General features: G+C 36.3%; 1 protein-coding gene across 1 annotated transcript in view; it reads right to left on the minus strand.

Moving 5' to 3' along the window:
* Positions 1–420: 420 nt before the first annotated feature.
* ADAM9 (ADAM metallopeptidase domain 9) overlaps positions 421–25,025 on the minus strand; it is a 148,509-nt gene continuing 123,904 nt past the window's right edge. The window contains exons 19-22 of the mRNA XM_003796278.3: positions 17,287–17,428; positions 15,412–15,505; positions 3,467–3,534; positions 421–1,765 (exon numbers count right to left, since the gene is read on the minus strand). Coding sequence (XP_003796326.1) covers positions 1,672–1,765; positions 3,467–3,534; positions 15,412–15,505; positions 17,287–17,428 — 398 coding nt within the window. The 3' untranslated portion in view covers positions 421–1,671. The remainder of the gene's footprint in view (positions 1,766–3,466; positions 3,535–15,411; positions 15,506–17,286; positions 17,429–25,025) is intronic.

Consider the following 25,025-nt stretch of genomic DNA (forward strand, 5'->3'; position numbering starts at 1 on the left):
AAACTGAAATCATCCCTTCATTTGGGATGGCTCAAAACTTTTAATATGTACACAATTGTTAAAATAGTATAATGTACTATATTCAGAGAATTGAAATTTCTGCTTTCTTTAAAACTAATCTACTTTCCCTTAACAAAAAGCCATCATGCACAACTTGGCAAAAGTCTGAAAAATTAACAAGGTAATATCTATAAAAGTTTGATATGATTTTATCTAAAATTATAACTTTTAAAAAGCCAACATGCAAAATCTGGCAAAGATCTGAAAAATTAATGAGATAATATCTGTAAAAGTTTGCCATGATTTTATCTAAAATTATAATTTTTTAATCAAATTATAAATAGTTGAATAGGAATTTACTAGGAGAAACAAAAGAAAATTTCAAATATTTTATTTATTGTAAATGTTGTATTTGTATATACACAAACCAAAAGGTTTTAACTAATGAAATTCAATTCATAAACCTATTATTAAACTTTATTATGAAAAGTTATGAAAATTTTTAAGTGCTTAAAATTCTATTGTCCATACCATTTCTTCCATAGTAAAAATTCATTATTTAACATAGCTGAGATAGCTCATACCACAGTAACTTTTTTGTGCTTATCTAAGAAAAGCTTTTTCTTCTTTTTCTCCAGACTAATTTCTATGAAAATATTAGTTTCAATATGAGAGACATGATCCAGCACACCTTAGTAAATGTAAACATTCTAAATGATTTAATAGCAAGCTTTGAAAATTCAGATTTTAGATTTAAAGTGCTCACGAAATTCTCAAGTGGTTTTGTAACAGCTCGGTTGATTGAGGATACTATAATTATTCCTGCTTTATTACAACCATGAATCAACAGCATATCAGATTTGGTCTATTAAATACCTCGTACCATAAAGCTTGTAATTTATTTAAAATAATGCTATTATAAAAGGATGCTATGCTTTAACATGATTCATAATAGAAATTCTAATTATTAAATTAATTTGCCTAAGTTATTATGTATAGTTGAAAAATCATAAAAATGGAAGCTAATAACTGTGCAAAAATACACATATTCTTTTAATGTATTTTGTACTTTCAAAATAGTAGGACTTCTTAATTATGATTCTTGTGCATTTTTCTGAAAACAGCATATTTGCTTATTCCCGTAATGAATAAAAGATAAGATTCTAGGGTATGATGATTATTAATCCCTGCAAGATGAAAAATATCAGATATTAATAGCAGCTAACTACTTAGTTTTCATATGTATTAGGTTATCACCGGGTCAACCAGTAACTACATTAATGTTAACTAAGGTCAAAAATTCAGAAGACCATTTAAGCACATAATGATAAATCTTAACACCATTACAGTTAATTTGAGAATCTTTGCAGTAACATATTCAAAATAACATAATCCATGTTAAGTACATTAACCTCACAGATGATTGAAAAAGGCTTATCCAATGATGGAAATGGAAATGTTACTCTAAATTCTCAGGCTTTAGTGCATTTCTCTTGTAAATTTCCATATTCAGTTTCTGTTTTTCTGTGTTAGTAAAGTTTTTTTTGTGTGTGATAATTTTGTTTTCATTCATAGTTGCAACAGGAAGAGAGGCTTTTCAAGAAAACATCGGGGGAAAAACAAGTATTAGTTCCCTGAAGACACTTGCAAAAAAAAAAAAAGGTTAAAAAATCAAGTGAGGGAACTATATAAAGGAGGTGCAGGAGCAGGACGAGCAGGAACTAAATTTCCCTGAGATGATATTTTCGGTTGTGGTGGAGGTGGCCTGTGAGAAGGGATAAAAAGATAGTTAGTAGTGTGTCTGGACTGAATGAAATAATGCTGTACTCACTACAAGCTCATCCTCTATAACACCATCCTCATCTCTGACAGTAGGTAAGGGCTCCTTATATTCTGAGATTATCATTAATATGATATTCAATGTGTTAAAGGACTCCAATTAGAGTCTAAAAAGAAATAACTACTTATACTAATAGTCTATAATCAACAATGTTTTATGAAAGTTCTAGTTTACATGTTTTAAAAAGAACAACACATTATAATGTAAAGTCAAATTATAAAAAGACAAACAAGGACATTAAGTTCATTTAAGCACTTTTAGAATCAAAGAGGAGCAAATTACTGCTAAGTGTAAGTCTACCTCTATGTTCACAAACACAGAGCTGAAATTTAGCTCCCTTACTATGATAGACAATCTGAGATTAAACCTGCTATTACTTCTTCTATACATGTGCATCTCAATCCTTATACTTTAACCTGTGGACACTCTTCCGTAACTTCCTAATCCACTCCTAGTGTACCTCTACTCCAGTAAACATAAGAATACTATCTGGTGAATCTCTCTCTCAGAATTTGTATCTTTTTCTCTTAATCTTCAGTTAGATTTCAATGTGCTCTTATTGCATAATTAAGATTTTATATGAAGATACTACTCAGTTTTGCAATGCAATTGTAATTTGAAGGACTTTTGGGGAGTGGGAGGGGTCAGGTGCCTTTTATATGATGCAAAATGTAGTAATAAATTTTCTCCTTTCCTGCTGATTTTAAGCCCATCCACTGAGCCTTTAATTTCAGTTTCTGTGATTTTCAGTTGTAAAATCTACATTGATTCTTTCTTTCAAGTTTCTAGTTCTGTGCTGAAATTCTCAGTCTTGACTGTTAATTCCATGACACAATCATCGGTTATTTCAAAGTGCATGGCTGATAGCTATTAACTGGATATTCTCTGAGTCTGTTTCTATGTTGTACTGCTTCTTGATTTTAGTCATATTTTCTTTTCTTGTACACCTGGGTTTTACACCTGGGTTTTTTGATTGTGGGCCAAATATAAACCGTAGAAGTCAGGTGAGGGTCCAGTTCCCTGGATCCCAAAACAAAGCCTGGGATATTTGCAAGGCACTTGCTTTTTGGAAGGACTCCAATTTTGTCCCCTATGAGTTTGTTGAAAATTCTCCTCAAGTTCCCAGCCTCTCAATTGTCAGAATAGGTAAACACATTTAGAACATAAAAGCAGCCCCCAAGGCTGGGAAAATCTCTAGATGTCCTTCCTCTCCTGAACCTTATCCTCACAATCCCTCACTTCCTTGGTCTCCTGTCCCTTCAAAAACATATCTTCTTATATTGCCTAACTTTTTTGGCTGTTCTCAAAGGCAATGCTGGCCCAAACCCATCTAGTTTCCTGCTGCTGCTTATCTTAATAGCCCTTATTTCTGAATCTTATATACACCATAGGCTGCAGCAGCAGCTGATTATGTATGTCTTGTTCAGGCTTCTCTAAAATCTTATTTTGACACTGTACTAATTTAGCAAAATTTATATAAAAGTTCTTTAAAACCCTTTCTGCAAATCATGTTCTATCTAAACTGCTGGTAATAAATACCTTGCCATAAATTAAACAAGAGAAATTACTAGACATTAACTCTTGTGCTTCATTCTGGTCAAGTAATCTAAACAAATTCACTTAGACCTTGATGGGAAGTGCTGAGGCTGCTTGGCTGCACAGGTAGGTACTGGAAATTTATTTGCATATATAGGCTAAAAAAAAAAAAAAGAAAAGAATAAAAAGGTTATTACCACAATGTAGTCATAACATTTTTTAACGCCTATATAGTTTATCTACTACATAAAAGAAATATACACAAAATTAATGAACAGACTACAAGTGAATGACTCTTATCAGAAATGCTTGGGAAAAGGAATGTTTCAGATTTCAGATTTTTTCTGATTTTGGAATATTTGCATATATATACAATGAGATGTCTTGGAGATGAGACCTTAGTCCAAACACAAAATTCATTTATGTTTCATGTATACTTTATACAAATTGTATAATATTTTTTGATAAATTTATGCACAAAACATAGTTTGTGTAGCCTGAACCATTAGAAAGCAAAAGCATTGCTATTTTAGCCACCCAGATGGATATCTGAAGTTGTCTGGCATCATCAACATTCCTGACTCTGAATTTATATACTACCACTAAGCAATCATTTTCTTATTCACACATAAGTAGTTAATAATGCACTTTGACTGCAACCCATGACATGAGGATAAGTGTGTGTTTCCACTTGTGGCATCACGTCGGCACTCAGAAAGTTTTGAATTTGGAGCATTTTGGATTTTCAGATTAGAGGAACTCAACCAGCCTACTTATTTTCCTTTTTTTTTGAGACAGAGTCTTGAGCTTTCGCCCTGGGTAGAATGCCATAGCGTCATGGCTCATAGCAACCTTCAACTCTTGGGCTTAAGTAATTTTCTTGCCTCAGACTCCCAAGTAGCTGGGATTACAGGCACCCTTCACAACACCCAGCTATTTTTCGTTGTAGTTGTCATCCTTTGGCAGGCCTGGGCTGCATTCAAAACCAGCCAACTCCAGTGTATGTGCTGGTACCTCAGCCACTTGAGCTACAGGCGCCAAGCCCAACCAGCCTACTTATAAGTCTAACACTTAAAATTATTTTGCTTATTCAGTATATCTTTATGATGAATATGACATAAATATTTTAAGGCTATATTTTTAAAATTTGGTTTAAATCAATTGCATTAGTTAAAAGGTTACATATTTCTTGTGTGTATATATACACATTAATTAATTTATTTATTTATTTTTAGAGACAGGGTCTTGCTCTCACCCAGGCTGGTGTATACTGCAGCCTCAAACTCCTAGCCTCAAGCAATCCTCCTACCTCAAACTCCCAAAATACTGAGATTATAGGTGACAGCCATTGTGCCTAGACATTACATTTTAAATAAAATCTTCCAAAATTTCTTATGAAACCTATGCACTACCTATTACTGTAAATACTACTAATCTATAATTGTTGATTTTAGTATTCATGATATTCTTCCTTGATGAGGTAGTTGAAATGAAGTTTTACAACAAAGTGAGAGTATAACATAGCCTTGGGACAATAAAAGTAAAAATAGTTTTCATACATACATTAGTGTAAGGATACAGAAGAAAAAGACAGATAAAAAAGACATTCCTAGAGCAGCAAACAGAATAATACAAAACCCATCGCCAAGAGGACAAGAGACCACCTCCCCAGAGAGAATGGCTTGTGGTATACTCTCTACATGGTAACAGTGAACAGAAGACCTCTTATTTTACCCCACAGGAGAGAGCCGCTAAATACCAGGACTCCTCCAGAGGGGTCCCACCTATGAGCCTACACATTCTCCTGTCCATCATAAAACTGAACAAATATATTCCCCACAATTTTGAACTTCCAGCCCCCCCTTTCCTCCCTCACCTGGTGATTGGAAAGCCTGTCCCCAGAGTGTTTGGCAATTCCTTGAGAGGCCTGGGCATTGCATGGGTTGCTACACAACTGAGCAGAAGCAGTGAAAGGAGTGGAAGTTGGGGGAAGCAGAGAGAGAGGGACAAGAAGGAGATAGAGAAGAACCATACCACATCTGCTGCAGGCTGGGGTTCATGTCCAGGTCACACTTCAGAGGAACACTTACCTGATTCTGTTGACCACTAGAGGGAGTCAGGCTTCAAACCATGGGGGTGCTAGTGGCAGAGGGCAGCTGGGACAGAGATGCAGATGGTGTGGGAGAGAAATACGTGTGCTATGGTACCCACTGCCAGGTAGAAGTACTAATACCCAGAACAGACTCTGGTGGAGTACTACCCAGATTCCGTTGAGCACTAGAGGGAGCCAGGCCTCAGCTCCTCAAGATTGATGGTGGCAGTGGGTAGCAAGGGAGAAGGCACTGACCCCTCTTTGACTCTGGCAGGTGTCCATTGCTCAATGGAGGGAGCCAGGCCTCACACCCATGAGGTTACCAGCAGCTGGGCATGGCTGTGCTGCAAGGTGGGTAAGGAGGCACCAACCCTCCTGGACTGACTCTTTATCTGGGCAGGTCTTCGTGACTCCAATAAACACTGGAGGGAGCCAGACTTCATTCAGCCTCTTGGGTTATCTCAATGGAACTGCCTGTATATCCCTGCTTTAGGGTTGCTAGAAACCTTTTGAAATCTCCCAGTGGAGCAGGGATTCTGCTGCCTGGGACACTCTGATTGGAACTCTTGACTTAGGCTGTCCACCCAAGGATCCTCCAAGGTCAAACCATCATTGTGTTATAGTGGGAGGGGCTCATTCTCCTTCTCCAGTTGTCACTAGTGGGGGGCAGAGTGTCTCAGTCGCTTGCATCTCCCTCCAGCTGAGATTTCAACCTATATCCATGACTCAGGAGGATTAAATAGAGGATGGCTTCCTAAAAGACAGAGCCAGCTAGCACTACCAAAGCAAGCAGGTCCTCAGAGTCTCTGCTTGCAGGTCTGAAATGAAACATTGTAAAGCTATAGGGGAAAAGCCACAATCACCAGTCCTAACTCTTTGGTAGAGGGATGGTTAACTACAATTCCTGGGGCCCTCAATCCAACCGTACCCTACCAGTTTTGCTAGCCAAACTGTAGAAAATAATCATTTTCCAAAGAGTTGTTCAAAGGCGGGGTCAGTGCCTCCTCCCTTGCTACCCACTGCCACCATCAATCCTGAGGGGTTGAAGTCTGGCTCCCTCCAGTGGTCAACAGAATCTGAGTAGTACTCCACCAGCGTCTGTTCTGGGAGAAACTAGCAGAACAACTCTGCAACGTGAATAATCAAGAGTAGATAAACTCTCCCAAGGAATGAAAAGGAGATGCAACAGAAGATGCCATTCATAAACAAATGGCTGAAATGTCAGAAACAGAATTCAGAATATAGATGGCAAATAAAATGTATAGAATGGAAAAACAGATGGAAATAGAAATCCAAAGATTTGTTCAAATGCTGTCTCAAGAAATTAATGAATTCAAAGACAAACTCACCAAAGATATGGACATAATAAGAAAAGAGATAGCAGAGCTCAAGAAAATTAAAACTTTATTGGAGGAACAGTATAATCCCTCAGTAATAGAGTTGACCAGACAGAAAAAAGGATCTCTGAAATTGAAGACAAGGCTTTTGAACGTTCCCAAATGCTCAAAGAGGCAGAGAAATGGAAATCAAAAAATGATCATTACCTGAGAGAAATGTGGGATCACTCCAAGAGATCTAACACTCAACTTACAAGAACTCCTAAAGGAGAAGAGGATGATCCTAAAGGCACAAATGCTCTACTCCAAGACATTAAGGAGAATTTCCCAAGCATTGCAAGAGACAGAGAAATTCAGATAGTAGACAGTTTCAGGACCCCAATCCAAATAAAGTACATCCTAGACATATTGTAATTAACTTTGCCAAAGTTAATATGAAGGAGAAAATTCTGCAAGCAGCCAGACATAAGAAAACCAATACCTACAAAGGGAGCAATATTACAATGACTGCAGATCTCTCAAGCTGGAAAAGGATGGTCATCGACCTTCAATCTCCTACAACAAAACAATTTTCAGCCCAGGAAACTGTATCCAGCTAAACTGAGTTTCATTTGTGATGGAGAAATCAAACACTTCACTGACATATACATCTTGAGGAAATTTGCCATAACTAAACCAGCTCTCAGGGATATTCTCAGACCCATCTTCCATAATGATCAGTACAATGGTCTACCATGAAAGTAAATTCACCTAAAAATTTTTGAAGAAAACCTATCTTCCACAATGGTGAAAGGATTAAAAAATATCTACTGGACATTTGAAAAACATGACATTCAAAACACTACCATGCCTATCAATTCTCTCAATTAATGTGAATGCTTTAAATTGTCCTCTAAAGAGGCACAGGTTGGCTGAATACATACAAAAATTCAGGCCAGATATCTGTTACATACAAGAGTCTCATCTTACCTTAAAGGATAAAAAAAAGTCACAGGACGAAGGGCTGGACATTTACAATACAGGCAAATGGAAATCAGGAAAAAAGCAGGGGTTGCAATTTTATCTGCAGGTACAATAGGTTTTAAACTCACAAAGATAAGGAAAGATAAAGATGGACACTACATATTTGTCAAGGGAAACACTCAAAATGAACAGATTTCAATAATTAACATATGTGTACCCTACCAGAATGCTCCTCAATTTATAAAGCAAATTCAATCTCAGATATGAATAATTTGATATCTTTCTGAAATATAATAGCTAGAGTTTTAACACCACTATATTAGTTCTGGATACATCCTCCAAGAAAAAACTAAACAAAGAAATATTGGACTTAAACTTGACCCAAGTACAAATAGACTTAACAGACATCTAAAGAATATTTTATCCTACTAAAACTGAATACACATTCTTCTCATCCCCACAGATCATCCTCCAAAACTGATCATATCTTAGGACACAAATCTAACATACAAAGTTATGGAAACTAAATAACTTTATGCTGAATGACAATTGGGTAAAAAACGAGATTAAACGGGAAATCACCAAATTTTGGGAACAAAATTAGAATGAAGACACAAAGTATCAAAACCTGCAGGATACTGCAAAGGCAGTCCTAAGAGGGAAGTTTATAGTGTTGGAAGCTTTCCTCAAGAAAACAGAAAGAGAGGAAGCCAACTTAATACATCATCTCAAGCTACTGGGAAAGGAAGAACATTCCAACCCCAAACCCAGCAGAAGAAAAGAAATAACAAATATTAGGGAAGAATTAAATGAAATTGAAAACAAAAAAAATCATTCAGAAGATCAATAAAACAAAAAGTTGGTTTATTGAAAAGATTTAACAAAAATTGATAAACCTTTGGCTAGCCTCACCAGAAACAAAAAAGTAAAATCTCCAATATCATCAATCAGAAATAATAAAGGAGAAATAACATCAGACACCTCAGAAATTCAAAAAAATCCCCAATGATTACTACAAAAAACTCTGTTCTCAGAAATACGAGAATCCAGATGAAATGAACCAATACCTGGAAGCAAGCTACCTTCCTAGACTCATAAAGAATTAAATTTCTTTTGTTTGTTTTATTTTTGTTTTGTAGAGACAGAGTCTCACTCTATCACACTCAGTAGAGTGCCATGGCATCACACAGCTAACAGCAGCAACCTCCAACTCCTGGGGTTAAGCAATTCTCTTGCCTCAGCCTCCTGAGTAGCTGGGACTACAGGTGCCCACCACAATGCCTGGCTATTTTATTGTTGTTGCAGTTTGGTCAGGGCTGGGTTTGAACCCACTACCCTCGATATATGGGGCCAGCACCCTACCCACTGAGCCACAGGCACCACCCCAAGAATTAAAATTTTTAAACAGACCTATATCAAGTACCAAATCGCATCAACTATACGAAATCTTCCCCAAAAGAAGAAGCCTGGACTAGATGGAAAACACATCATGCTCATGGATCAGTAGAATCAACAGTGTTAAAACATCCATATTGCCCAAAGTGATTTACAGATTCAATGTAATCCCCACCAAAATACCAATGTCATATTTCAAAGATCTAAAATAAGTAATTCTTCCCTTTTACAACCATAAGAGAACCAAAATAGCCAAAGATATCTTAACAAAAAGAACTAATCTAGAGCTATCACATTACCATACTTCATACTATACTACAAGGCTATCCTAACCAAAACAGCAATGGAACAGAAGAGAGAACAAGGACACAAAACCATCCATATACGTAGGAAAATGTCTTCTAGATATTAGCCTAGGCTAAGAATTTATGACTAAGACCCCAATGGCAATTATAGCAACAAAAGTAAATAAATGGAATTTGATTAAAAATAAAAAGCTTCTGCATTGCTAAGGAAATAATCGACAAAGCAAATAGACAACCTACAGAATGGGTGAAAATATTCACAAACTATACATCCAGTAATATCCAGAATCTACAAAGAACTCAAGCAAATGAGCAAGAAAAAAAACAACCCCATTAAAAAGTAGGCAAAAGAAATGAACAGAAGATCTCTAGGGAAGAAAAACAAATGGCCAATAAACATGAAAAAAATGGTCAATGTCACTAGTTATCAGGGAAATTCAAAATAAAACCACAATGATGGCTGGGCTCCCATAGCTCAGTGGTTAGGGTGCCAGCCACACACTCCAGGGCTGGTGGGTTGGAACCCAGCCCGGGTCTGTGAAACAAAAAAATAGTCAGGCATTATTGCAGGCACCTGTAGTCCCAGCTACTAGGGAGGCTGAGGCAAGAGAAACACTTGAGCCCAAGAGTTGAAGATTGCTATGAGCTATGATGCCACAGCATTCTATTGGGGGTGACAAAGTGAGACTCTGTCTCAATAAAAATTTAAAAAAGAAAAAAACACAATGATGTATCACCTCACCCCAGTTAGCATGGTTTTTATTAAAAAGTCCAAAAACAACAGATGCTAGTGTGGATACAGACAGAAAAATACATCTTATTCACTATAGAAAAAGAGCAGAGATTCCAGCCAGGCACAGTGGCTCATACCTGTAATCCTAGGACTCTGGGAGGCTGAGGCAGGTGGACTGCTTAAGCTCACAAGTTCGAGACCAGCCTGAGCAAAAAGAAAATCCTATCTCTAATAAAAATAGAAAAAAATTGAGGCAAGAGGATTGCTTGAGCCCAAGAGTCAGAGGTTGCTGTGAGCTATGATGCCATAGCATTCTACCCAGGGCGACAGCTTGAGACTGTCTCAAAAAATAATAATAATAATGGAGATTCCTCAAAAAACTAAAAGTACATCTACCATTTGATCTAGCAATCCCCATTACTGAGTATCTACCCAAAGAAAAAGAAGTCATTTTATCAAAAAAATACCTGTACCTGTTTATTGTAGCACAATTCACAATGACACAGATGAGGAATCAACCCAAATATCAATTCACGAGCAAATTAATGAAATTTGGTATGTATGTATCATGGAGTACTATTCAGCCATAAAAAAGGATGAATTAATCCCTTTTGCAACAATTGGAATGGAACTGGAAACCATTATCTAAGTATCTAAAGAATTGGAAAATAAATACCACATGCTCTCTATTAAATGGGAACTAACCATTGAGCAAACACATGCAGAGGGAGAAGTAAAACTCAACAGAAATCAAGCAGGATGGAGGGGGAGGAGAGGAAGTGAAAAGAACTACCTAGCAGGTATAAAGAACCACACTAACAGGCGTTACTCAAAACATTACAAATGTGATCTATGTAACTAAAATATTTTTAAATCAACAAATTACATAAGAAATAAAAAAGAGCTGATACAATCCTTCTCAAACTATTCCTAAAACCTAAATAAAAGAAAATACTTCCAAATTCATTTTATAGGCCAGTATTATTCTGATACCAAAGCAGAGAAGTACACTATAAGAAAAGAGAATTACAGGCTAACATCCCTGATGAGATGCACAAATCCTCAACAAAATACTCACAAACTGAATCAATAGCTGATGAAAACAGTATTTACCATAATCCAGAGAAATTTTCCCAGGGATGCAAGAATGGTTCCACATATGCAAATAAATATAATACATCCTAACACAACAAAGGGGGAACGTATGATCATTTTATAATAGTAGATGCAAAAAAGCATTGGACAAATTTCTTGTTTTTCCTTTTAAAACTTCAAGTTTATTGTAATCTTGAATATAGAATTAGATATGCCCTGTAGTTACTTGGTCAAAGACCAAATCTTTTTTTTGGTAAATAATTTTTATCTATTTTTTTTTTAATTTTTAATTTTTTTTTTTTTTTGAGGCAGAGTCTCACTGCGTTGCCCTCAGTAGAGTGCCAGGACATCACAGCTCACCACAACCTCAAACTCTTGGGCTTAAGCAATTTTCTTGCCTCAGCCTCCCAAGTAGCTGGGACTACAGGTGCCCGCCACAATACCTGGCTACTTTTTGGTTGTAGTTGTCATTGTTGTTTGGCAGGCCAGGGCTGGATTTGAACCCATCATCTCCAGTGTATGCGCCTGGCACCCTAGCCACTGAACTACAGGTGCTGAACCTTTTTTTTTTTCATTGTTTCAGATTCATTGAAGGTACAAAGAATTAGGTTACAATGACTGCAGTTGATAGGCAAAGTCCCTCTTGTAATTGTGTCCCATATTCATTCATGATAAAAACTCACAACAGTTAGATATAGAAGGAAGGAACCTGACCAATAACAAGCCCACAGCTAATATTATATTCAACAATGAAAAACTGAAAACTTCCTCTAAGAGCAGGAATAAAACAAGGATGCCCATTCTCACCACTTCTACTCAACATAGTACTAGAAGTTCTAGCCAGAACAACTAGGCAAGAAAAAGAAATAAAAGGCATCCTAATTGGAAAGGAAGAGCTATAACTTCACTGCAGATGATATGGTCTTCTATATGGAAAATAATAAAGACTACCTCCAAAAAAGTTGGAATAGGCTCAGTGCCCATAGCACAGTGGTTACAGTGCCAGCCACTTGAGGCTGGCAGGTTCAAACCCAGCCCAGGCCAGCTAAAACAACAATGACAACTGCAAGAACAACAACAACAACAAAAATAGCCAGGTGTTGTGGCAGGTGCCTGTAGTCCCAGCTTCTTGGGATGCTGCAGCAAGGGACTTGCTTAAGCCCAAAAGTTTGAGGTTGCTGTGAGCTGTGACACACAGCACTCTACAGAGGGCAATGTAATGAAATTCTGTCTCCAAAAGAAAAAAGAAAAAAGTTAGAATAAATTCAGTAAAATTGCATGATACATAGTCAATATACAAAAATCAGTAGCTTTGCTATACAATAAAAAACTATCTGAAACAGAAATCAAGACTACAACTCCATTTAGATTAATATCAAAAATAAATAGGGAATGTACTTCACCAATGAGAAATGTCAGTTTAGTAAAACTATAAAACATTGATGAGAGATACTGAAGAAGAAACAAATAGACATCCCATATTCATAGATTAGAAGAATATTGTTAAAATGACCATACTACCAAAAGAAATCTACAGATTCAATTCAAAAATTCCAATATTTTTTATAAAAATAGAAAAAAACAATCCTATAATTTATATGACATAAGAAAAGACCCAGAATAGCAAAAAGGATCTTAAGCAAAAATAACAAAGCTAGAGGCCTCAGACTATCAGATTTGAAAATATACTGCAAAGCTATGCAATTATAACAGTATGAGAATGGCATTAAAACAGACATAGATTAATGGAACAAAATGACGGAAAGCCCCAGATCCATGTATTTATGGTGGGCTGATCTCTGTGGGATGCAACACATATTTGCACACCCACATTAACTGCAACATCACTCACAATAGGCAAGAGATAAGTGAACCAGAATGTCATTCACACCAGATGACTTGATAAAGAATATGTGGTATACACATACTACTGTGTAGCCTTAAAAAGGAAGGGAATCTTGTGCCTCAAATACATTATGCTAAATGAAATAAGCCAGTCAAAAGGGATTAATATTGTATGATTCCATGTATATGAAGTATCTAAAATAATCAAAATCATGAAACAGGAAATAGAAAGGTAATTATCAAAGCCTGAAGGTATGAGTAAAAGGTAATTAGTGGGAAGAGTTTCCAGGTCGTAGATGTACAGAACTATTTCTGCAATAATGTGAATATATTTGACATTATTCACTATACATACAAAAAGTGTTAAGAGTTAATCTTACTGGTTTTTCACCACAATTTAAAAATCTTGAAAAAAGTTGAAATAGCAAATTTCAGTTTATATATATTTTACCATAATAAAATAAGAAAAATACACCAAAAATCAAGGAGTATCTAGCACGCATAGGGACTGTGTGGCCACCTTTGATACAAGTGATATGGAAAGAAATTTCTGAGATCTAAGGTTATGGGAGAAAAGGCCATAACAATTTTTTTTTCCTTTTTATAAAAGAAAAGAGGGCAAGATAGAGAGATTTGGTATATATACTTATATGTGTGTGTGTACATCTATATATACCTCAAAACATGAATTATAATCATTTCACCTCCACATAATTGAAAATAATTTGGGGCGGCACCTGTGGCTCAAAGGAGTAAGGCACCGGCCCCATATGCCGGAGGTGGTGGGTTCAAGCCCAGCCCTGGCCAAAAACTGCAAAAAAAAAAAAAAAAAAGAAGAAAATAATTTGAAAGTCTAATAATACCAAGTGTTGGCAAAGACTTAAATCAATACAATGCTCATACATCACTGATAATGTAATCATCCAAGGATTGTAACCTCTTTAAGAAGCAATTTAGTAATTTCCAGTACAGTTTTGCATATCTTTCACCCTAGAAATTTAATCAGCACATGTGCTGTCCACTACAGTGTAAGCCAGCATCCACATGTGATCTGTTGAGTATGATTAGAGCAAATGAGGAATAGAAATTTTAATTTTATATAATTTTATGTAAAATTTAAATAGCCATATGTGGACATTAACTACCGTATTAGTTCTGTCCTAGAACACACAACATGCATCAGAAGACATTTACGGAATGTTTATCTCAATCTTGTTCAATGTGATAAAAAATTAGAATTCAGGAATTGGAAAATTAATTTTAAAATTATCTGCTATTTAACACATTATTGACCAATCTGAGTTACCTGGACAGTTAACATGGATAGTTTCTGAATAAAATTGCCAGTCAACAATGTATTAAGAAACAACAGTGTCAACAGTAAGAATAAATGGATCACATCTCCATGTATTGATAGGGACAAATCACAAAATAATATTAAGTGGAAAAGCAGGTTGCATATGTATATGTAAAATATCAACTAAGACATTCTAAGAAGTTTAAAAACAGAAAAAAATAATATTATATGTTACTCAGGGATACATTCCTATCAGTGAAAGTATGACATTATTTCAATTCTCCCTAATACAGTTACAGGAACACTGATTAATAGTCCCATTGCTGAGACAATTATGCCTATCCAGGAGTTCAACACCAGATCTCTATTAACATGCCCGTGAGAAGGCAGGTTGTGAAAAAAGAAAGATCACAGACATGGAAAAAAAAACATGATAGCATAGGGGGCCCATTATCAAGGTAAGGCATTCTTTTTTTTTTTTTTTTTTTTTTTTTTGAGACAGAATCTCACTATGTCGCCCTTGGTAGAGTGCCATGTCGTCACAGCTCACAGCAACCTCAAACTCTTGGGCTTAAGTGATTTTCTTGCCTCAGTCTCCCAAGTAGCTGGGACTACAGATGCCCGCCACAATGCCCAGCTACTTTTTTGTTGTTGTTATCATTGTTGTTTAGCAGGCTCGGTCCAGGTTTGAATCCCCCAGCCCCAGTGCATGTGGCCGGCACCCTAACCACTGCACTATGGGCACCGAGCCAAGGTAAAGCATTCTTAATGGCTAGATGTCTTTCTATGTATCTCATGAACCAGGGACTCTGCTAGTTTTCCTTTAACTCAGAGACCACCTAGAGTACTCCTAAATCTTTAAGAAAGTTTCTGTTTATACACAGTATCATAATCTATGTAACTATTTGTTTAACCTTTAAACATGTAATACTTTTATATAGTAAAGAAAAACAATTTTTCATTTTAAACTTACAACTTGTCTTGGAGGGGTCAATGGAGAGACGTGCCTAGGAACACTGGTGCTTGGAGACTGTCTGGAAACATTTCCTTGATTTTTCCCATCTGATCTGAAAGATACAATTATTTTTGAGCTAAAATGAGATTAAAACATTTTTACTGGACATACTACACATGCTTTGCATTTTCTTCTTTCTTTTTTCTTCTTTTTTGAGACAGAGTTTCGCTGTTGCCCTGGGTAGAGTGTCATGGTGTCATAGCTCACAGCAACCTCAAACTCCTGGGCTCACGGGATCCTTCTGCCTCAGCCTCCAGAGTAGATGGGACTATAGGCATTCTCCACAATAGCTGGCTAACTTTTCTATTTTTTAATAGAGATACAGTCTTGCTTTGCTTAGACAGGTTACAAACTCCTGAGCTCAGGCAATCTATCTACCTCAGCCTGGCAAAGTGCTAGGACTATAGGCATGAGCCACCCACCCAGCCTTTGCATTTTCTCAAATACAAAATAACAGTATTGGTAGTATGGTGATGATCATGACAAAAGCTGAAAATCTTACAGCACTTTTAACAGCTTTCACATATTTTTAATCCTTATGGTATTAGGAAGTACCATTAACCACATTTCACAATAAAATGAAATTCTAAGAAACCATGAAATTTGGTCAATTAGGCAGTCTTCCCTAACTTTTCTTCTCAAGTCTACCTAAAATCAGAGAGGAAAGACTGCATACATAAAAAATTTTAAGTAGTCACTCCAAAAATTAGGAAGCCCAAGGGTAGCAAACAGATTAGCGGGAAAGATACCAGCTAAGTTTTAGACTTGCTGAAGTGACAGCAAGTCGCCTGGGTATAGATGTATGGGAGATAAGCTGTGGTTATGGAGCTAAAACTCTAAAGAAGCAGATTGGGAAATTATTTGTATAGATGGGTCAGTTGGAATTGTGGTAAGAAGCATAAGAAAGAAATATCTGATTCAGAATATATGAAAAATTAAAGGTAACTTTAGGATACTCTGGGAAAATAATATAGGAAGTGAGAGATAGGGCAACAGAGCAAAAGTTAGCACATATGGCTCACTGGAAATCATTACCATAAAAATAACACTGTTACTAAGTAATTACAATGTGCCCATAATGTGCAATGGGCTTTACATGTTAATATTTCCTCATTTAATCTTTACATCAACCCTATGAGATAGGTAACATTATTATTATTCCCATTTTAGAGGAAGTAAACCAAGGATCAGAGAGCTTTATTTATAGTTAACCCACAAATTGAACTCTAATTTGATTATGAAGTCCAGGCTAACATATGTCATATTCTAATTAATGCCACTGTATTAAAAATGATAGCTGTGAGATAGTCATACAAGATAGAGTTCAACACAGAGACTAGAAAAGAAATGTCAAGTGTCTTAATTTTAACAACCTTAACTTTCTTCCATTAAAACTTGTTTCTTAAAATCTTATAATTCACAAAATCTGTTTTTGAAACTGAGAATTAAAAAATTCTCCTTCTATGAGAACTGATACTTGAAATAAAGCGAAGAAAAAATTTTCAGCATATTTCTTTATCCCATACTTTAATCTTTAATTAGGAAGCCCACATCAGATGTCATAGCCAAAATTCTGCTTAAGTCACGATCAGAAGCCAATATTAAGCAAAATGAACCCTAAGGGTCACTTTTAGCACCATAAAGATGGTCACCATAATCCTTTCCCCTCTCCATTCATTAGAAGTGGTGGTTTAGTCACCACTATCTAAAACAGAGAGAGGTAATGTAAAGAGCCTTGTTGTTAAAGGATTGTCAACTTCTATGATGTGATTATCAGCATTAATAATTACTTTAAATTATTTTATATAGATTTAAGAGAAAAAATCTAAGTACTCATATGTTTGCGATCTCTTCTTTCTGAAGTAGCTTTTCCGTATTTGATCTCTCTTGATGAAGACAATAGTAGCAAGCACACCAAGGGGAACAACTGCAAAGAAGAACACCAGAAGCCCATCCCTCAAGGCAGTATTCTTTTCTAAAGAGAAGAATTTTATATTAATTGTCATTAAACTCATACTACCCAGAACATATTAGGTGATTATAAATGTGTTACAATAAATTTTACATTATTCAGAAATCAAACTGATATTAACTGATACACTGAGAAGTCTTGCTCACATTTCATCCCTGCCCACTGAATTTTGCTCTCATAAAACAAATTAGTTGCCAAGTGTAGAATATAAATGTCTTAACACAATAATTAAGAAAATGCAGCGAAGGCGATGTTAGCCAGTTTTATGAAAATATTTCAAATTGTATATAAAACCAGTACATTGTACCCCACGATTGCATTAATGTACACAGCTATGATTTAATTTAAAAAAAATTAGTTTCCTATGCCATCTTATACTATTTCTTCACGCAAATATAAGCAAGAATAAATATGTTTTTATTGTCAAGCTTTTCTTACACAAAAGTAGCATACTATAAACACTATTTGGCACATTATTTTTGTTTTCCTATCTATACATAGAAGGCCACCTCATCTCTTATACAACTAGACAAACTCCATTGTAAAGATGTTCTATAGTTTATTTTACCAGTATCCTACTGATAGATTTTGATGTTTCCAATCTTTTTCTACTACAAAAAATGTTACAGTGAATAACTTTGTACATATGTCATATCACATGGGTGCAGGTCTAACTATAGAATAATTTCCCTCAAGCAGAACTGCTATATGAATAGGTAAATGCATTCATAATTTTTTAAAGTATTGTCAAATTGTCCTGTGTAACAATTGCACACACCTACAAACAATATATAAGAATTCCTGGGCAGTGCCTGTAGCTCAGTGAGTAGGGCACTGGCCCCATATACCGAGGGTGGCGGGTTCAAACCCAGCCCCAGCCAAACTGCAACAAAAAATAGCTGGGCGTTGTGGCAGGCGCCTGTAGTCCCACCTATTCAGGAGGCTGAGGCAAGAGAATCACCTAAGCCCAAGACCTGGAGGTTGCTGTGAGCTGTGATGCCACAGCACTCTACTGAGGGCAACAAAGTGAGACTCTATCTCTTGGGGAAAAAAAAAAGAATTCCTCATAGACTCACCTTCAAAGCCAAACTTTTTAATTTTTGCCAACCTAGTAATAAGCAAAAAAATTATACCTTATATAATTTAAACTTATATTTCTTTGTAAATACTGTGAGTCTAATGCCGTTTTTCTTTTTTTTTTTTTTTTTGAGACAGAGCCTCAAGCTGTCGCTCTGGGTAGAGTGCCGTGATCACAGCTCACAGGAACCTCCAACTCCTGGGCTCAAGCGAGTCTCCTGTCTCCACCTCTCAAGTAGCTGGGATTACAGGCACCCGCCACAACGCCCGGCTATTTTTTGGTTGCAACCGTCATGGTTGTTTGGCGGCCCGGGCTGGATTTGAACCTGCCAGCTCAGGTGTATGTGGCTGGCGCCTTAGCTGTTTGAGCCACAGGTGCTAAGCCTAATGCCTTTTGTTGTTTACAGAAACACTGTTATTTCTTTTTCCTGCTGAGTCCTTTGACTTTGCATTGTTTTCTTCTCAGTTTCTAAAAGCTCTTTATATATTAGAGAGATTAGCTTTGTTATGATATGAGTTAAAAATATTTCCCCCTTTGGTCATATGGTACTATGTTGTTTTCCATGTAAAAGTTTATTATTTTTGTATAGCTGGATTTATCAATTTTATCTTTTATGACTTCTGTATTTTAAGTTTCATCATGACTTTTAAACTTCATCAACTTACATAATTTTATTTTGTGTTCTCTGTGAAACAATACAGTAGATATGAACAAGAATGGTAAACTATAAAATGTTCCTCATAATTCTAAGTTTGTGAAAGTGCTAGAAATTTCTATTAAAAGCTGTATAAAGCTATAAGTAGCAACATTTATCCAAAGTAAAAATAAAAATACATCTGACCCTTGAAGAGCATGGGTTTAAACTGCACAGGTCCACATGCAGTTTACATGTGGACGTTCTTCTACCTGAGATAGCAAGACCAAGCCTTTCTCTTCATCTTCCTCCTCAGCCTCCTTAACGTGAAATGACAAGATGAAAACTTTTATGATGACTCATTAAATGAATAGTAAATACACAGTAAATATATTTTCTCTTCTTTATGATTTTCTTTTTTATTGTTTACATACCATGTACAAGTACAACTTTGGTACATGGATATATTACATAATGGTGAAGTCTGGGCTGTCAGTGCTTCCAACATCCAAATAATGTACCTTTTACCCATAAAGTAATTTCTTAGCATCCACGCCCCCCAGCACACTCTCCCCCTTCTGAGTCTCCAACCTCTATAGTGCTTCACTCTGTGTCCATGTGCACACATTAGTCAGCTGCCATGCACTGGCAAGGTTACATGGAAATCTAATGCCTTCACACTGTTAGTGGTAATACACAAAGGTATTATTCATCAGGAACTTTTACCAAGAACCATAAAAAGGATTATACTTATAAATTAATCTTATTACTGGAAACTTATCCTTCACCTGGAAAAAAATACATATGCATTAAGATGTACACTACAATGCTACTAGTTCATATCAAAAACTCAGGAATAATTTAAATGTTAAATAATTAGAAAATAGCTAAGTGAAGTCATAACACATCTACTAGATGAAATGAAACACATACTTCCAACTTTCACTTCTCACCAAGACGAAGTTACAGGGACTAGATTTATTCTGCCAGCTAAAATAACCAGAAAAACTGATATAATAAATGAAACAACAGTTTTTAAGACACTGGACATCAGGCAACAATAAATAATCATCAATGAGAGGCAGAAAAAAATAAAGTGAGCCTTACAATTGCCCCATTTTACAGCCTAAGGAAAGTTAACAAACAGCTCGGCACCTATAGCAGAGTGGCTATGGTGCCAGCCACATACACTGAAGGTGGTGGGTTTGAACCCAGTCCAGACCAGCTAAACAACTGCAACAAAAAATAGCCATGCATTGTGGCAGGTGCGTGTAGTCCCAGCTACGTGGGAGGCTGAGGCAAGAGAATCACTTAAGCCCAACTGTCAGAGGTTGCTGTGAGCTATGACACCACAGCACTCTACTGAGGGTGACATAGTGAGACTCTGTCTCAAAAAAAAAAAGGAAGAAAGTTAACAAACATACTGACGGGTGGTGGACCCAAGAAAAACCCAGTAGTTTTACTAAGTTAAAGTGATGAAGCTAGTATTCTGGACAGACCAAGGCAACAAGAGTTTCCTGGGCAAAGGACCAGCAGAAAAAGACCTACAGAGAGAGAGGAATGAAAAGATCTGCAGAGGGTTCCCCTCAAATATTCAGCTCAGAATTGATCAATGTATGCATGTAAGAGACTACTTGAAGCTGGAAAAAGACCTGTGAAAAGATTAGTGAGAAAATCCTCACACAGAACTAGAAAGAATGTTTGTTACAATTCAGTAGAAAAACATCATAATTCATGTGGTACTGAGCAAAGTAAACAGGTTTTTGCTTCAGTATTGAAGCAAAATCAGCCACAGACTAAATGTTTTCCAGGTCCTGCCTTAAAAGCTTAAGAGAGGATCCTAAAGGATCAAACTACATCCAAGTAACCTAAGCTTAGTAGAACAGAGCTCATCAATAGAAACTCAAAAATATCTCATACCCAACAAAGTAAAATTTACCATTTCTAGCATCTGGGAAAAAAAATTAGAAGGTATACAAAGAAGCAGGAAAATATGACCCAAAAGTGGGGAAAAAAATCAATCAAAACAGAGAAATGATACATACATATAATAGAACAGTAGATAAGGATATTACTAGTTGTTCCAACTGTATTGCATTTGTTTAAAAAAATAGAATCAAGATTAAACATGTTATATAGTGTCATAAGAGATATAAAAATGAAACAGAACTTCGAGAAATAAAACCTATATGTATGCAATAAAAAAATACACTGGATCAAATTAATGACAAATCAGACCTCACTAAAGAAAGATTATGTTGAAAGAGCAACTGAAAAGAGTAATAAAAAAAAAATCACCAGCTAATCAGAGCGATGTGAAAGAACTCTAAGCAGCCAAATAAAACATAAAATTGGAGTCCTTGAAGGAGAGGAGAGAAAGACAGAAAAAATATTTAAAATAATAGTGAACAAAAATTTTCCAAATTAGAAGAAAACTATAAAAGCATAGATCTAAAAAGCTCAACAAATCCAAAACACACCAAAGCACATTATAACAAAGGACTAGTTCAAGACCAGCCTGAGCAAAAGCAAGACCCAGTATCTGCTCAAGGACTAAAGGACTAAAAAGCAGAGATAGATAGAACAAGCAACCAGAAGGGGAAAAAGACACTTTATATACAGACATTACATACAAAGAAAAGGATAACAGATTCTTCAGGAACAACAATGTAAGCCAGAAGACAATGCAGGAATATTCTCTGTGGTAAAAAGAGGGAATTTCACTCCAGAAATTTTTACTCAGTTAAATTATCGTTCAAGAAAGAAGGCAAACAAATTGAAGATTTTTTCAAAAGTCAAACAAAACCTAAAATTAAATTTGTCACAGGTATACTTGCATTAAACACAATGTGAAAACAAAGCCTTCAAGCAGAAATTACATGAAAACATGGAAATCTAAATTTACAAAAAGAAATGAAGAGCACCAGAAATGGTAAATATATGGGCAAATATAAACACCCTTTCTGTTATTAAATCTCTTTTAAAGTAATCAATGGATCAAAGCAAAATTAATAACAATGACTCATGTATTAGTAAAATACATGACAACAATAGCACAAAAAGCCAAGAAGAGAGAAACGAAAACACACTTAAGTCTTACAATATCACTAGATATTGTGATAGAAAAATATAAAGACAGTAAATTTAAACACATCAGTAAGCTAGGAACAGTGGCTCATGTCTATACTCCTAGCACTCTGGGAGGCCAAGGTGGGTGGATCCTTTGAAGTTCAAGACCAGCCTGAGCAAAAGCAAGACCCTGTATCTGCTCAACATAGAAAAAACTAGCTGGGTATCATGGCAGGAGTCTGTAGTCCCAGCTACTTGGGAGGCTGAAGCAGGAGGAGCACTTGAGTCCAAGAGTTTAAGGTTGCTATGAGCTAAGATGATGACACAGTACTCTACCCAGCGTGACAAAATGAGAGTCTGTCTCAAAAATTAAAATAAAATAAACACATCAATAATCAAAACAACTCAATTAAAAGGCAGAAGTTGGACCAGAAGGATTGTTCAGCTGAGCTCTCCTGGCATAATTGGGAAAAAAAGACAGAACCCAACCAAACAGTCATAGCTCAGGGAGCACAGCCAGGAAGTAGTGAGTTGGATACTGCATGTGCTATGGAGGTAGAAATCTGACTCATTAGGTAAGTAACTGCAACCCACTGGGATTGGCTAGCCTCCACCATGGAGGTCCAGCACAGGAGGAGGCCTTTCTGGAGTCTTTGGTTTTGCAGGGAGGCTACACACCACTTGGTTGACATAGATTTGCCATAGGTTTGGTGGCTGGGAAGGCAGCCATACAGAGATCTCCACAGCTAGGGGGCTGCCATTGAGAGTAGGTCTTAGTAGGGGCCTAATGCATGGTGCTCTCTTAATTCCACCTGCCAGGATCAGAACTTCACTCTTGGAACAGGCTAAGGGACTCCCACACCCCACAGGAACAAGAGTCAGGGGCCACTGTGAGAACTGCCTCTGAATGATTCTAGAGAGCTTTAAGATCCCAACTCCATAGGGCCTGAATGCTGAGGAAACAATCAGGCCATGAGGGAGAGAAACTAAGTTTGAAATACAGACCATGGAGGTTGCCAGCTATGTTCTCCATCTGCTTAAAAAAAAAAACACAGCACTACCTGGTGTCCCAGCAATATACTGCAACATATATATTCCTATCAAAGTTGGTCCCTTCCACTATATATGTATATGTATGTGTGTGTATATGTATATATAATCTTTTTCAATTTTTTTTACTTTATTTTTTTTCTCTTCTATGTGGCTAAGGCTGTTGCTGTTTTTGGCTATTTCAGCTTCTTTTGGTCTTGTTCTATTGTGTTTTGGTTTTGCTAATTTGTTTGGTTGGTTTAATTCTTAACTTCCATTTTTATTTTCATCAAGAGCAAGGATGCCTATATTTTTGGTCACGGTATTTTAGCCTCATTTATTCTCTCTCTATACTTCTCTCCATTCTCTTTTTTTATCAGAGACCCTTCCTTTATTCTCTCTCTATATTTCTCTCCATTCTCTTTTTTTATTAGAGACCCTTCATTTATTCTCTCTATATATTTCTCTCTATTCTCTTTTTTTATTAGAGACCCCTCATTTATTCTCTCTATATATTTCTCTCCATTCTCTTTTTTTATTAGAGACCCTTCTACTTTCCTCATCTTTCTCATATAAATCATTCATACAACAACTAAGATATCACCTCCCTTTTTTGGTCTTTCTTCTTTCTTTCCTTTTTCCTTTTCCTTCTCTTTCTCTCTCTTTTATTTGATATGACTATATTTTTAATTTTCTTTATCAATTCTTACTTTATTATTCTTATTTTTTCCTTCTCTTTTTTATGTTTTCTTCTTTCACTGAGTGCTGGGGTGGCATGACTGTAGTCTGGCAGGGAGGTTATGGCAGTAGTCTGGCCCAAGGAGGCTAAGAGATCATTTTTAGGGAGCCCTTCTACCTTTGCCCTGGGAAGACAGTATTGGCAAATCTACACTGTAGAATTTTTCTATCTCTCTTTCATTTTTATTTATTTTTCCTTCTTTTTCTCTTTCCCTCTTTTTCTTCTCTCTTTCTTTTCCTCTTATTTCTCCCTACTTGAGCTTTACCCTCCTCTTCCTTTTGCCCTAAGCACTAAAACAAAGTAATTTGAAGCAAAGGAGGAAACAAGAAAGAAAAAGGAGGACAAGGAGGTGAAAAAGAAGAAAGAACACATGAGGAAAGACCAACAGAAAAATTCAAGAAACATGAAAAATCAAAACAAAGCAATTCCCCCAATAGACCATGAGGCAGAGACCTCAGAAGACTCTATCTACAAAGAATTAATGGATTTAACAGAAAGGGAATTTAAAGTATGGATGATAAAGGCAATAAAAGGAATGGACAAGAAAATGGAAAGACAGATCCAAAAGTTGGATGAGAGATATGTAGAATATAGACAGGATATGGTGGAACTTAAGGAAATGAAGGAGACAACCAGGGAATGTAAAGATGCAATAGAAAGTATCAAAAATAGGTTAGACTATGGAAAAGAAAGAATCTCAGAGCTAAAGGATTAAGTTTTCAAGTTAATCCAGGTAGTTAAAGAGGCACAAAAGAAGAGAGAAAAAACAAAACCATCACTTAAAAGAACTACAAGACTCCATGAAATGTTCAAACATACGAATAATAGGGATTCCTAAAGGGGAAGAAGATTGTCCCAAAGGAATGGAAGCCCTACTGGTGACACTGTAAATTAAAACTTCCCAAGTTTTACTAAGGACCATGATACAATCCTTGCACATGGAAATGGAACCCCAGGTCGTCTCAACTCTAACAGAGCTTCTCCAAGACACATTGTAATGAACCTGTCCAAAATCAAGATGAAAGAGAAAATTCTACAAGCAGCCAGGAGT

Source organism: Otolemur garnettii, unplaced genomic scaffold, assembly GCF_000181295.1.
Source record: "Otolemur garnettii isolate 467f Iridium unplaced genomic scaffold, OtoGar3 scaffold00102, whole genome shotgun sequence".
NCBI classification, from domain to species: Eukaryota; Metazoa; Chordata; class Mammalia; order Primates; family Galagidae; genus Otolemur; species Otolemur garnettii.